Source organism: Apteryx mantelli, chromosome 7, assembly GCF_036417845.1.
Source record: "Apteryx mantelli isolate bAptMan1 chromosome 7, bAptMan1.hap1, whole genome shotgun sequence".
Classification (NCBI taxonomy): domain Eukaryota; kingdom Metazoa; phylum Chordata; class Aves; order Apterygiformes; family Apterygidae; genus Apteryx; species Apteryx mantelli.
In genome coordinates, this window is record NC_089984.1 from 27,078,640 (window position 1) to 27,094,821 (window position 16,182).

Below are 16,182 nucleotides of genomic sequence, written 5' to 3' on the forward strand. Positions count from 1 at the left end.
CTCTCGGAACTGACTGATGGGCAGAGACAGCAGATAAGCTGCAACGGTAGGAACCTAAGCCATGCCTACACAATGCTGAATTCAGAACTGATGGTTAACACTCCAAGATCTTTATTGAGGCACTTTTGACAGTTTTTTGTATTCACTTATTGTGCAGTGACAGCCAAAAAAGCCAAATAAATCCTGGGCATCATCAGAAGGACACTAAAAATGAGACAAAGTATCTCATTTTGCCACTATATATAAATATCAGAACTTTGGATGTTGGTGCACTATGCGCAGTTCTATACTGTGCATCTCGAGGAGGATATAAGAATGGGAGAAAGCATGGAGGAGGGAAAATAAAGTGATCCAAAAGATGGAATAGTTGCTTTGTGACGAAAGACTAAGATGCTGTAGTTCTTCAGCTTAGAGAGGAGAAAGTTGTTGGAGGGGAGAAATATGATGGAAGTTTACAAAAATCATGAATGCAAATGCAGAAGTTATCAAATTTTACTAGAACCAGGAGACAGTGAATGAAACAAGTATGAGATCAGCTTGAAATGGACAAGGGAATTTTTTAGTCAAAAAATAAAAAATAAAAAAAAATCCACCACACAGATTCATGAATTTCTGGAATCTGTGCCACAGAAGGTTGTGAAGGCAGAAATATCAACAGGTTCAAAAAGAAATTAGACAAAATCATGGACAATAGGTCCACAAGTAAGCTGCTAAAAGCAGTGGCAGGGCTATATCCTCTAACATCTTTAATGCAGCAGTTCCAGATGCTGAGCAAATACAAGCAGAATAGACTGCAGGAAGTGACCATTTCAACTCCCTTAGAAAGGTGCTATGAGCAGGGGAACAGGAGAAAAGTGTCTGCAAAAATATCATAACAAAGTTAATTGGTTGAAAGTTCTATTGCTTCACTAATTATTCCTTTTAAGTGCAAGAGTAAAAGTTTCTGAGGGTACAGAGCACATGCGTAAGAATCTTAGGAGAAGCAAAGGTCAAGCACATAGCTGTAACTGAATATGAACATCTAAAGCCAGAGGGGTTTGCTACAGTCCACACACATCTAGCGCTCATAAAAACAGAATAGCATGGTTTCCTTGAGAAGTCTCATATCACAGTCAGGTTGTGTCAGATACGCAATCAATTCTACATAATTCATTTAAGAAGCACCTTGTTTTGATCTTGGAGTTGGATTCCACTCAGGTACATTTTTCACTATTGCTTCAACAGCCTGGCCAGCTGCAATACGAGTATCCCAGTTCGTACTTCTTAAATATACTAACACCTTTAAAGAGAGATTGTACAATGAATTAGGTCTTTAAAAAAAGAAAAATCAAGATTGGCTAAAAATGTGCTTGTAGAACATCCACAAGCTGTTAGACACTATATAAAATACACTTAATGCTATGGATTAAGCCAATATTCAGAACACAGCAGAAAAAGTACAAGAATACAAGAGAAACATGAGCAGCCTTTTCTATTCATTCACATTGCTTAGTCATAAGCCTTGCAATAGCAAGACAGTAAGAACTTAAGATGTATTAAGTTCCATCAGACAAATTTAGCAAAACCTTCCTTTTTGAGATGTAAACTATTTCCTCCAAGCACTGAGCTAAGCTTGAAACTGTTTTTGCTTTCTAAAAGGAAGTGTTCAAAAAGATTAATAGACCTGAAAACTTTAAAGTAATTTTACCAAAGGACAACATGGGTCACCTTTAGCAACATATGCTTCTCTAAACTAATTTAGCACTATGCCTCAAACCTGGAAAAACTATTTCTTTCACTGAAAGTGGTTTGATATTCATGACTCCTCGGCCACTCTGTTGATAGCACCAATTGTGGTGAGGGCACCTGTTCAATAAGAACAGAATTGAGGTCACTCAGTTGTTTCCAGCTGTCAGACATGAACTATTTTTGGTGGTTTTACTGGACTTGGCCAGATTCAAGTCTCAAACTAATGGAAATCTGCTTCCATTTTCCAGCCCTTTTAAAGGCATGCAGCCTCCTATATTTTTAGCCCTATATCATACAAGTAACAATCTTTAAAGAAAGGAGCAGAAATTTTAAGAGGCAGTAGAGCTCCTCTTTATAGATTAAAAACTGAACTTACAACAAACAGGAATATCAATATTAAATACAAAGGGAAACCTGACTTGCATAACCATCTCAGAGTCTGACAAAGCAGCAGGCTTAACAGACGTGGTCCCCTAATTTTCTTCAGTCATCTGTTTTCAGAGAGTACTGCAAAAGACTATACTTTCTGCATCTTCTTCCCACAGAACACACCCCACAAAACTAGTTTTATTCTTACTGTTAAAGTGCTGATAGCATGTTAAAAAAAAAAGAGAGAGAGAGAGATGCTTACTTTAGATAAGAGATTGTTCAGTTCATGAGGATGCAGTTTCACTACTTCCCCAAGTTGCTGTGCAGCTGCTTTTCTTGTTACTGGTGTCGTACCGGTGTCCAGTAAAATAAAGAGACGATCAAGCCTAAATATGATTGACAAAAAAGTTATGCTATTTATAGCTCAGCTGCACCTTTCTATTAACATATCCCCAGATTTTCCAGTTTAGCTAATGCAAACGGAAGAAGCGTTTGCCTGAAGACTGTCAATACACAGGCTGAGAAACATTTAATTTTCTAATAGTAAGTGTACCTGTTCTAAAAACACATTGAAATAAAGAAATTAACACAGAAAAACTGTTAGAAAGACTACTTTAAAAATTCTGCAAAGTACAGGAAAACAAATGAAATAGGTCCCTGTTTTGTCCTGAGGTAGGACACCTGAAAAACTGTTAGGGTGTAAGCAGTCTTCAACAACAAATTCTTTCTAACACAGAAAACAAAGAGCTCTCAACCCCTCACACTGTGGATTATCATTTCTTTTGAAGACAGCCTGTGATCTGTAACACAAGACTCTGCTTTTCCAGGATACCACAAATTTTTACTTTTCACCTATTTTCCCCTAGCTCCCTGGAGTACACAAGACCAACCCAGTTGTTTTATTTACAGTTTTGAAATAAATTTGATACCCCTGGCCTTCCTATGAAATATATAGGAATTTAGCCAGCAGATCAGCATGCACAGTAACACTGGATTAGTTAAAAATACCCAGATAATCTATTTTCAGAAAAGGTAACTTTTTTCTTCTTTAGAATTACTGCACGAGAAAGAAAGCAATCAAGAAAGTATTTTTTAAAAAAGTTAGGCTATCCAGATTATTAAATCAACAACAAAAGTGACAAGTCTTTCATTACTGTTTCAATTTTAAGCGAGGAAGTTAGAATTCTCCTTACAAAGTTCCTACCCTATCCATTAGTTACTGGGCAGCACAGAGTCACTACTGAATACAATTCTAGATTCTGTCCAGATAGGGCAATCAGAATTGTACCTTCTAGCCTTAAAATTAACAATAATTGGAGTGGTATTTTTATGGTAGCAAATGAAGCTGGAATTTATGCAGCAATGAAGCTCGCCTAGATCAGTCTAATGAATTGAGGATACAGATAACCTGACAGCTCCTCTTCCTGAGGAAAACATACTTTAGGTTTGAACAAATACATGAAAAGAATGAATATTTTTCATGTTAATCTATTGCTACTACTTACTTTTCACCAAAATTGTATTTAACATTAATTCCAAGACTTAACACCCTTTCTCTAATATCACTGCATTTTGTATTTTCTTTGACACATTTAAACTGCACTTATTCCTGACACTCTCTGCAACAGTGCCTCAAGAGAACAGCTGTGTTACAGAGCTGAGGCAATACTGTTGCAGAAATACAGATATTTGTAAAACCCAAACCTTCTAGAAACTGGAGATACTAGGCTAAATATTTAATAAAAGTGTTTTCCAACTTCAAGTCACTGTAATATTTTAGACATATTTCTGACATTTTCCAGCTTTGAAATAATTCTCTCCCTACCATTAAAATAGGTGGGCCCATTTCAATTTCCTTAGACAAAACTATAAAGTTCCAATTGCTATGATTTACTAGTTAGTTAATTGTTCTAAACTTGCATAAAAATCAAAAGCCAAACATTTCTAACCTAGTAATTTTGTGGGGTTAGGAAGTCAAGGAGGGAAAACAAAAGCTTTATAGATGCAGGTCTTCCAAATCTCTAATATTGGACTAGTCTCAGGAAGAACATACCAGTTACTTAGGAACTTGGTTACTTACCAGTATTTAATAAGTTTCTAACAGTAATAACACAACCTAGTTTACAGCACTCAGTATTATTCAGTACAAAATATACTAGCTTGCAGAGCTACCAGAGGCTTGCTTTAGTGTGCTTATTCTCTCATTCTTAAACTCACCCCTTTCAGTCTTCATCTCGCCATAAAATATCCACGTTCCATATTCTCAAAACATTTGCCCAGTAATGCTACCCATTCCTTTAACTATCAGAGAATCTTTTTTCATCTCCAAATTCAAGCAGAACACGTAACTCAGACCACTTCCTCTGCTAGAACTCATGTGTCAAAGCAGGAGGAAACCACTGTAACGGCCCACCCTTAAAACACTTAGAGGAGCAGATAACTAGTTTTGTAACTAAGATTGGAATTAACCTACAACTTTTGATGCTGTACTACCTAAAAATACAGAAGACTAACTATAACATGCTTAGTCTGTAACACACGTGATTTTAAGTTGTAAGACACTTAATTTCCACAGGCAATGCAAAATAAAACAAAAGCATCCTTTTATTAGCTGACAACAGTATAGAAAGATTTCAGCTTTTAAACCCCAACAAAAGCCATGGGAACACAACTGGCAGATAGAGCCAATGTCAGGCTAACAGTACTCTTGGCCATGCTAATCATTCTTCCTTGCCCTCCCCCTCTCCCCCAAATTTCCCTGATACTCAATTACCAAGCAGTTTATATATTTTTTTTTTTGGGGGGGGGAGGGGAGTGACAACAGAGTGTTTAAATTAACATTTTAAAGAGTTTTAAGTTAACAGAATAAAAACACTAAGAATTCTGAACAAATCAGCTTTGGGGATCTGCAATGAGATAAAAAATAAATTTGATAATTTTGACAAACTTTTCATTTGCAAAATAAACTAACAGTTTCTAAGCTAGTTCTTAAAGCCAAGAGAACTCAAACAGTTTTCTAATGGAGTGCAGTTGCTGCCTCACATGCTAGACAGTGCTGTAAGTATAGCATAGTGTGGCTCATACAATTCAAACATAATACAGAAATCAGAAGCATTATGGTGGGTAAACAGTGAAATGCTCTACAACTCAGATGAAAATTTAAATTATCTTAAGAAAGGGTTCAACACAGGCTATCAGAAACTGTTCTAAACACATGGAAATCATAGGCAGACATGAGAAACATAGGGATTACTTAGGGGAAGAAAAAAATAAAGCAAAAACAGAAGAGATGCACGCATTTTTATGAAAAACTCAAATACTAATGAATGCTAAATGAAGTAGATCTCTAAGATAGTTCTCCCGCACATTAACTCTGCTGTAATTAGTTGAATCTCAAATTAAAAATACAAAATCTTTCACTTAACTCATAAGCAATAGTTTAGGCAATGCTTGTGACTGCCACCATCCAATCCAGAGCCATCTACATCTCATTGATGGGAAAGCAATCATGATCTACCTCTATACAAACTCATGCTGTATGAACTCATTGCAAAACACTTTTTTCAGAAAGGTAGATACCTTTTTATCATTTGAAAAGCCTGAGATTTCTAATCACTGCATCTTGCTGAAGTATAACTGCAGGAAAGAACCTGAAGCAGCAATTCAAAACTCTTAGTAAATTCTTATGAACAGTTCGTAAGTACTGCATTTAAATTATTTTTTTTTTCTTTTAAGAAATACCACATGAGTTTTTACACCAGCACAGAGCTCATTAGAGATTTTTCTGACAGAGGCACCAATTCAGGTGCCTAAAAACAGGCGTCTAGTAGCTTTTGAGACACTTCAGAATGAGTCATCCACATGGGATTGGCAGACATGACACAGGACACACAGGAGAGCCCTGTCCTTCTGAAGTGGCAGGATTACACTGTATGTACCACCTAAATGGGCACAAGACACCTAGATTAGGCAAGGGAATCCTCCCCCCACAAATATTCCAAGTCATCAAAACCAGAACATTTCATTAAAGCACACTAGCTTTGACAAAACTGAGCAAGGCTTGAATTCTTACCTCCAGCACAGAACTGCCTCTCATGCTCAGGAATAACCAATAGCTCTGTGATTAGGACATCAAATGGGAATGAGGAATAGTCATCCCAAATCAGACCAGACTCTTCCACCACTTGACTACTGCCACTCTAAACCAGTCTCTCTAACAGTCCTCTGAGAAGGATGGTAGGCAACAAAGCATAACAGCAAAAATTCCATTTGAACTGCTATTTACCAGAATAGCTAGGTTGGCTAGGTTAAGGGGAAACATCATCTCTCTAATCAACACTATTATGCAGAATGATTACACATACAGGCTTCATTTAGTTAACTAATGGAGGTTTATGAATAAAACTTCACAAACTTTATCATTTCCTCCCCCCACTCATTAAACAAGTCTGTTGCTCTTTCAGTACATTATTCCAGCAAAGGCTACAGAATTAGAGAGAGAGAGAGAGAGAGAGAGAGAGAGAGAGAACAAGTACTTTCAAAAGAGCCACAACTAACTCAGCAGCAGTCTCCAGACAGAGCACTGGGATTCCATGTTCTAGTCACTGCTTTCTGATCTGTTTTGTACATGCCACATTAAACTAAAGACACAGCCCTGGGAGCAGTAGCTGCACCCTGACACATTAGGCAAATGCCCCAGTCAATGACCTGTTCTATTCTTTGCGCTAATCTTCAATCCCTTGCTGCTTAAAGGTTTCTCCCCAAGAGCGGTGCCCTCCATTTGCTTTGAAATGGAGTTTACAGCACTACACTGGAAATCGAAGGGCACTGATTTGAAAGTCCTTCAACTAAAGAAATATTAGAAAACTAATAGTGGGAAAGCTAATGACCAGGCCAAGCTATGGAGATTATCAATGCTACCTCCAAAATGTTCTAAAAGAAAATGTATGCAACAATTTTATAAAGTATGAAAAGGATAGTGAACCGATCAGTCCTGCCAACAAAGCAATGTTTAGACTCTTCAGTTGAATCTGTACCAGTAAGTTCAACATGCCTGGGAGCAGTCCCATATAGTAAAGGCCAACTGGTACAGAAGAGCTCACATCTAGCTATCAAATTGGGTGACTGTATAAAAAACCCTAGCGGGGTCCCTGGAACGTTCTAACCTCAAGCTCTAACCAGAATTGTCTCAGACAACTGCTAGTTGGCACCTGTCAAAAGGCAAGGAAGCACTCTAAGAGTTTAATGGTATAAGTCACATTCCAGGACACAGGAACATCCCAAGCACTTTCTTAGTATGAAAATAGCCCAGAAACTTAGGAAACTTCATTAAACAAGAATTTAGACTAGGCAGGGGTTGTAGAGATGACATCACTGTGAAATTTAGCCTAACTTCTAATGCAGATGTCTTAGGTTTTTTTTGTTGACCTGACAATCCCTTGTTCAGAGCGGTGTTTCATCATTTGGTCAAATCCCAACTTGGTCAGCTTCATGATTCAAAAAACCCAAACACCTACTAAAGCATTTAAAGCGTTACATAGTCAAGCTTTCCAACATACAATTGGCAAGCAAGAGAAAAATCACTGAACAGGTTTCAGAACAAAAAAATGGGAAGATATACACAAAGAATGGATTGTGATTTCGCTTCTTATATAGTGGGGGATTGTGAAATAAGTAGTTATGAAAACAGGGCTGTGGACAAGAGAGAAATCCTCATTTCCTACAGCACATGGAGTTAAATGAGCTCCATCAAACTGGTCGCAGTACTACACACTGCATATTCCACTGTCCTCCATCAAAAAAGCTGAACACCAAAAATGAAGAACACAGTTACTGATCTTATACAGTAATAGAGGGACCCCATTCAATATATGAGGATCAGAGACTATAACAAAGAATATGTGCAGAGCTACACTGACAGCGTTAACAGATTTTCTTACTTTCTAACTTTACTATACAACCTAATGTTTTAAAAGACATTAGTAGTATAAGTCACAAGATAGTGATATGTATATATACACAAATGCTAGAATATAATTCCATATAGAATGTATATTGCATATAATATATACTCTATAGTATTAATTATATAATAGCAACAAATAAAATTTGCATATGTATCTACAGTCAATGATGGAACACAAATTTCATCCCAACTTGCCCACCCTTTCACTTCAAAAGTTTTTTCAGAACTAAATGAAGTACATATAACCAATTACACTACAAAAATAATGAGAAAGAAGAGACAACACAAGAAATTCAAACAGCTGTAAAGATCAACAACAACAACAACATAAAATGCTATCAACAAGTGAGACAGAATGCCTTGGTAAGAATTCCCATTTTAGCTGCTGGAATGGGTTACAATTCTTATCAGGGCAAGATTTGTGGTTTCAACTTTCATGCCAGTCTGTTAGGTGTCTTGAGAAATTTTACAGCTCTATCTCATTTGGCCAGTAGTACACACACCGCTCTACTTCCCCCCCTCCCCATGACTATGCGGGCACTCCCTCTCCCTAACAGCACTAGGGAAGGCAGGTCCACTGTGCAAGTCCTGGAATGCATCTCCAGCCAGGGCAGAGGTGCGCGCTCTTTTTTCCCCTCCTTTTGAGGCAGAACTCCTGTAATCTCATCAGTTAGTGTGCCTGCCCTATTCTGATGATTAGCAGCAGAGCAGGTATGATGCAGATTACAAGCACTGCTGAAAGAGAAAAATGAATAGTCATCATATTTTAATCAACATGCATAAGCCTTTAAGTAGCAGGGAAAATATGCTTCTTGTGTTCAGTTCTTTCCTTTCAAGCAAGAGCAGCCAAAGTAATGGCTTCTGAAAGAGCTAGAAGGTAAGCTCTTTCTTTAGAAAAAAAGTCTGCAATAACCCCAAAATAATGTTTCCAAAGGTATGTGGAGGTTCTAATAGAGGCTTTGGACAATTTAGGTAACATGCAAGAAATTCAACCTGGTGTAATGCAGTATTAAACTTGAAGTTTCTAGATAAGTAATGATGCCACAGAGTGCAGCTATGTGTTCTTGGGAAGTCACAACCCTACACTTTAAATGCAGAGAGCAACATACAAGGCATACTTATTTGAACTTGCTTATTCTTAATGCACTTATTTTTCCCAGAGCTTTACTACAATAGCCTTCCAACATTAATTTTTTTTTTTTGCCCTTTAAATCAGAAGACGGGTTCCCAGTCTACATTCCTGGTTCTGCAAAAATCCGGGTAAAGGAAAACACTGAAAACTCTAGAGCTAGAATTAAATTCATATGGACCAAATCCAGAACAGCTTGCAACAGCAAGTTGTTATACTCTCCCATATTTGTTTAGGGAAGCGCCTTGAAATTTCCCTGAGGAGACTGTCTTTAAGATAAAAAGATATTTCAGAATGAACTTAAAGATACACCTATTCAAGTCAAATTATCTATATTTTAAAAACATGTTTCCTTCATACTGTAAAGACTCTCAAAAATATGAGAAAGCCATTATTAATGGCTTTGGTGTTCAAATAGTGATACATGAGGTGCCTTTAAACACCCAAAAGAAACTGAAAACAGTTTTTCCTCTAATGATTAGTTGAGTTCATTTATGTGTGAATATTTAGATTAGAAATTGAAAGGTACTATCAACACTATCATCTACTGAAACTCAATCATTCTCGGTAATCTCAGAACAATGTCATTTTCAGTAAATTGGTACTATTATTTTTTTCATCTAAAGTATCTCCAAAAGATTACTAATGAGCCATTGCATTTATGCACTTGGACTGTATGCATACTTAGTAGGAATGAAGCTGAAGCAAAACTTCTCACTTCCTTTTCTTCTCAGTTCCATTGAGAAGAACTTTTTTTTTTTTTAAGCTGTGCCAACTTGTACTCCTTTATATATATACACTTTAAGACTGGAGACAGAATAGAATGCCTATGAAATTAGCTTGTACATTCATAGAAAGAAAAATCAGCCTTCCCACCCACCAATACATATTTTTGGAGAGGATGATAGTCATTATTTTTTGATGAAGAGTATATATAAAGAAGTGAGCATAAAAAAAAAAATCTATTCCACAAAGTCTTTTGATATGAGGTTATCTACTGTTCTGCTTTTAGGTGTCTTCTCTAGTGTACCATCATAGAAACGTTACATAGGAACAGAACAGCAGAATCTGATAGAACAAGCACGTATACATTACGCAGACTAAAGCGTCAGAAGCCATTAAGTTGACCTTATTAACAGCAGAACTGCAAACTCCCAATCTAGTTTTGAAGGGGTTTCACAGCATTTCTTATATTTGTTCAGATCTTTCTGAATGGACTATGATTTTAACAAAGGCTTCAACTTGCCAAACAGCAGAAACGAAACTTTCCTAGGAAAGCAGCCACTTGAAAATGTACTTTTTTTTACATTCTAAAACCACACCTTCTCCTCCCCCCACCCCCCCCAAAAATTATTTTTTAAATGAGGTTCCAATACACAACTAACCCTGATGAAGTTTTTGGTTAATATCAGTTAATGGTTGGTATGCACTCAAAGACTATGGTTCTTGGAGAAAGATTAATTTGAATAAGCTTGCTTCTCCCTCACTCCCCACAGCTGTATAATTAGATCACTCAGCAATGAAAGATGATGTTGGCTCTTTAAAAATATAAGAGGTAACTGTAACTATCCAGAGGACAAGTTCAGATCTCTACAATTAAATGAAACTGGTAGAGAAGCTAGCAACCACACCCTGTACAAAAAAATGCAGTTTTGCAGTATATTAGTGTACAAAACAAGTATCTGTGATAAGTTTGAAAGAAAAGGATCTCAGAAGTTCTATGTTCTGGAATAGAAGTTTTTGATGACAAGTTTTTTCTATTTACAAATGCAATACTGACAGGATAATGTCAGGGTTCCTGTAGTCTACCAGCTGAAAGGTTCATTTGTCAAAAGAGTTGCTGTATAAATTCAAAAGGACATAAACAGGTTTTGCTGTATCTATTAAAGGAACAAGTCTAAGGCCAAATTTATACAGTATCACTTCTGAAAATAATAGAAAGTTTGAAGATCTCCTGGAATAACTAAGGTGTTACAGTGTTCCAAAATATGCAATTCTTTTACATGATTTACATGTGGAATTGAAACAATTCCACACCAGGTCAAAGACTCACAAGTATTGTGGCACTCATATTAAAGCTCCACCCCTTATGTTCAACTTGTATCACAGTTTCGACCTTAAAACTATACACTAAAGCAATGTGTATCACATTTGACTGTGACAATTAAAAGACGACCGATTTTTCTGTGCTTCACACTGAAGCTTAAGGGTGATCCTTGCTCAAAATGGAAATTTGTTTTCATGCCAGTTACCAGACCAGAACAGGTGTATCTACACCTTTGCATAAAGCACTATTGCTTTCCACTAAAGCAGCATGATTTTATAGAAATACAGAAACACTAGTAACTAGATTTGAAACTCATCTTCACAGCTGACACAATACAGCCTCAGAATACAATCTATTCAGCTATATCTTAATATTCCAGTTAGCTCCCATGCCATATGTACCTCAGCATAATTATTTAAGCAGATTGCCCCAGATGTAATGAAATTAGAATATTACTCTATACTACATGATTGCTTACACTAGTATTTTAATATACTTGTTAGTCTTGTTAAAGCAATCTCTTACTGTTTTCAATTTTTAATCAATAGCTTAGGAAAAAAACTCCCCAATACATAAACAAGTTGATATTAAAAGGGCTAGTACAGAATAAGATACGGGGATATTTTGCATAAGCTTCCAAGCTTCTCAAACAAAAGCATCTGCTACTAGAAATCTTAAAAGACATGTTGCTACCATAAATTGTCATTAATAATTGATTTTCATTATGTGCACCTTTATTCTGCTACAGAGAATGGTGAACTTTCTGTGCTATAGTCTCAATATACCACTTCATAAATAGAATTTACTTCTGTTACAGCACTTCAGAAGTACATAGATACTACCAACATGTGACTTGAGGCTAATCTATCACAAGGTTAATTTGGATTTATGGTTTCAACTATTCTGTTCGGAAGCTTAACATGTCCATTTCACAGAAAAAGATGACAAGAATTTGTACTCAGTGCTTTTATATGACAGCTCCATTACAATATGCCTCTATATCTGTGAATACTTTAAACCCTGGCACACCCTACTGCACATGTGTGTAAGCAGATACTACCCCACATCTTGAGGCAGAGCCAGAACAAACCAAGCGCTTCTCTCCATGAAAGCCTGCTTTATTTCTGCTACTTTGCAAGTAATGGCTCTGAAAAGCAACAGGGTTCCTCGCCAATTTGGGGGACTCGGCATCATTATCCCCGATTCCTGGCGGTTTATCTTGACCAAGGCGCCGCTAACAGGACCAAGGCGCCGAAAGCAGGAGGGAGCCTGCAAAACCCCAGGCAGGGCCAGGCCGAGCCCGTGGGGGGGGGGGGGGGGGCAGGGGCCTCCCCGTGCGCCGGGCACGGCCGTTACCGCGGCCGGGAGCCAAACGCGGGCTCCGGAGCGCGCAGCCGCCCCCGAGCCCCGGCGGGGCGGCCGCCGAGGAGCGGCGAGGCCCCGGCGAGGCGAGCGGGGCCCCGGGCACTTCTGTGTCCCTCCCCCTCCCCCCCCCCGCACCCACCACAGCGAGGCCGGGGCCGCCCGGCCGCCGCTGCCGGCCCCCCTCCCCCGCCCTTCCCCGCTCCTACCGACCTGGAGACGGCCATGGCCGCCGGAGCCGGGCCCCGCGGGGGCGAGCGGCGGGGCAGCAGCAGGGCCGGCGCCGCTCTCCCGCGAAGCGGAGCGCAGGGCAGGGCCTAGCTCAGGCCTCTCGGGCGCCGCACCCGGCCTCGGCCCCGCCGGCGATCCGCGGGCAGCGGCTGAGCGCAGCTGGGAGCGGCAACGGTCGGGGTCTGGCTCCCCCCGGGGGGGCGGTGGCGGTGCGGCCGGGAGCGGTGCGCAGCCCTCAGAGCGCGGGTTAAAGCCTCTATTCCCCCATCGCCGGGGCGAAGCCCAATGCCTGGTTTTATACGAGCAGCCATCTTGTATTTATTCCCTTCCTCCATGATAGCCGCTTCCTGATTGGCAAGAGCGCCCGGCCGCAGCCAATAGAAAGCGCGCTTCTAAGAGCTGGGAGGGGGGGCGCATGGAGCGCCCGGACTGAGCAGGATCTGCCATGGAGCCTGCCGAGCCGGCTGGGGTGGGGGCCCGCCGACCTCCGGCGGGCCGCACCACCTGCATGCGGGGAGAGGGAAGGCTACGCAGAAGACCGTCCTGCTCTCCTTCCCCGAGCAGGGAGAGAGGCGCGAGAAGGTGAAATATTCGCGTTCTCCTGCCAGTTCCCCGCGCGGGTGAAGATTTCCGTCCGCTAGTCTGACGGGAGAGGAAGACTGGGGACTGCGTGAACTCCCGCCGCCCCCCATGGGCGAGGTGAGCCGTTCCTCGGCCTTCGCCCCGCGCTGTGGCGCAGGCGGCGTGGCCGCTAGGCCCCGCGGAGACTACAGCTCCCGGCGTGCTCCGCGCCGGGACGGCGGCCTGCGCGGGCGGCCTCGCGCCCGCTGAGGAAGCGGCCGTTGGCGCCGGCGTCGCGTGCCTTCTCCCTGGCCGCCGCCCCGCGCTCCTGTGAGGAACCGGACGACCCCAGGAGCCCGCGGGGAGCCGCGTGCCTGGGCCCCGGCCAGGCCGGCGCCCCGCCGAGGCAGCCTGTCCCGCGGCTACGTGCCGCCGTGTGGTAACGGCGCCACCCACGAACGAGCGAGGGGGCGGCGGAACTGCTGCCTCCGCAGCTCGGCTCGGCGCCTTCGCAGCTGTCTCTGAGAGCCGCAGCCTTTTCTTCCACTTTCTGCCGCTTCCTTCTTCGTTAATACAGCCAGCGCTTTTCCCCAGCCCGCGTGAGCTCTTCAAGCAGCATTTAAAGCGGAGCTGGACTTAAAGGTCACCAGTTATCCGCACAGCCGTCTCTTCCACCCATCGGGCGCCCTGCGCAGCTTGCCGGAGTTTCCTGTAACGAGAAATACCAAACTTTCAAGTGCAGGCTATCAGCGCCAGTCAGATCCAGAGAAATACAAATGAAGATATTAATTAGAAGAAGAGTATTTGAATAATCATTTAAATTAATGATCACAGGGATGTAAACTTAGCTGATGTATATAACCTTTCACGTGGTAGGGAGAAAACAATTCTTTTTTGTACTAGGCAGAAACTTGCATAAATGCATGAATTTGCATAATATTGTATGATAATACAGTTTCATCCAAAGCCCACTGTGGTGCATTCAGTTGTTAATTTCATACCAAATTATTCTACAGATATTTCTTCTCTCTCCCAGCTTTTCTGCTGACTGGTACTTACTCATTACATACAATTTGCCTTTACCTCTAGTAGTTAATTCTGCATATATGTATTTATCCCCACCAACACATGCCTATTCCAAATATACATAGTAATTCCATCTGCACGTTCACCAGCCTTTCATAGTTCTATAATCAAGACATCCTGGTACATAATACCTCTATCTCTTTATATATACACCTGGGTCCAGCTTGTAACAACAACCTGAAATTAATTTGCTAGAATTCAAAATGGAAGAAGGCCTATATTTGAATCTTCTAAAAGGGCCTGCCCCCATGCGTATAAACACTGAGAAGCAGAATACCGCTTCCCTATCTTCTTCCTCACCTGTCCTCTGGTGGGAGGCTCCATTGTGGCTAGGAGCTGGTGTTAAAGTGGCAACTTCAGAAGCACCAAACACCATCAGTATGAGTCAGCCCAAGGCCTCCACATCACAGAATGTGGCCAGAGCAAACCGCAGACTTCATTTTCTGTGGTAGAAACAGCTTTTGGCACAGTACAAGAGTCATAGGCCCAGATAATGCATTTTCTCCTCCCTGTCATGGCTTTCATCTAATAACTTCCTTCAGGGAATAGCTGTTGACACCACTTAGCCCTTACAAAAGACCCTCTTGCCCACCCAGATCAGTAACTGGAGATCCATGGACTACAAACAACACTCTTGCTGATGCTGTCAGCCACTGCCCCTTCCCCACAGCTGGATGATCTGGGGATTATCTTGAGGTACCTCCTCCTCTCCCATATGTTCTGCAGCTTGAAAAACACTGTAGTATGCTACACCCCTTCTACTTTTTCACCACAAAATCAAAACCACAAACAATGAATGCATGTAATAATATAATAACATATAACAACACTGAAGTCAGTGACTCTACTTTGCACACTTGGTACTGCTCAAGGGAGGTAGTGGGCAAATCTAAAATTTTGAAATGTTGTCCAACCCATCACCAACACAATCCCCTCATGCAACCTCCTGTAACACAGTATTACAAAAACTACAGTGGGTTTACAGCCTCTTACTGAAGCACTCCAAAACTACCTGCACCTTCCTCTCTGCCATCATATGACCTCTCTGAACGCCTCTCTGAACCCATAACTAAGATGTGTCTCATCATGTGTTGCAGGCGCACCCAGAGGTTGGAGAGTGAAAGAAGTCTCTAACTCATGCTCCAAGGCATGCGTGGCATACATGCCTGTCCCATGTGTGTTCATTTTAGCACATGATGGGGTGCTTACAGTTTGGCCACGTGATGGGGAGGAGCAGCAGAGATTTAGGGTTGGGAGCAGCAGGGAGCAAGCTGAGAGTGAATAAATTGTTCTTGCATGCTAGATACTGTTGACAGGGATACACAGCAAACATCCTTGACAATATTTGCTTGTTTGTTTAGCCAGGAATCATCAGCCATTCTCTCCTGCCGTGGGTGTTATTGAAATGACCCTCAGGCGCTATTTCCAATACCCATGTAATTCTAACATCCTATTTCTTCTTAGGTCCCTTGAAAACATTTTGTGCATTGTTTTAACAGCAGTCAAGGCCAAGTGCCCATCAAGCATGAAATAAAATTTGTTTTGAACAAGTCCATAGTGTTTATATTGTCTGATTAAAAAAATAAGTGCAGTGAAAATATTGATAGTGGGTCTTACAGACAGAGTACTGGCTGAAATGATGATAAACTGCAGTCCAAGGTAAGCAATCTGCAAAAGACAGAAAGAATGATCTGTTACTTGCTT

General features: G+C 41.1%; 1 protein-coding gene across 1 annotated transcript in view; it reads right to left on the reverse strand.

Moving 5' to 3' along the window:
- The window catches only part of BTAF1 (B-TFIID TATA-box binding protein associated factor 1), a 58,541-nt gene extending 42,539 nt beyond the window's left edge, over window positions 1-16,002 (reverse strand). Inside the window, exons 1-3 of the mRNA XM_067300081.1 lie at window positions 12,814-16,002; window positions 2,360-2,483; window positions 1,165-1,279 (exon numbers count right to left, since the gene is read on the reverse strand). Of these exons, the coding sequence (XP_067156182.1) occupies window positions 1,165-1,279; window positions 2,360-2,483; window positions 12,814-12,827 (253 nt within the window). The 5' untranslated portion in view covers window positions 12,828-16,002. The remainder of the gene's footprint in view (window positions 1-1,164; window positions 1,280-2,359; window positions 2,484-12,813) is intronic.
- Window positions 16,003-16,182: the final 180 nt, after the last annotated feature.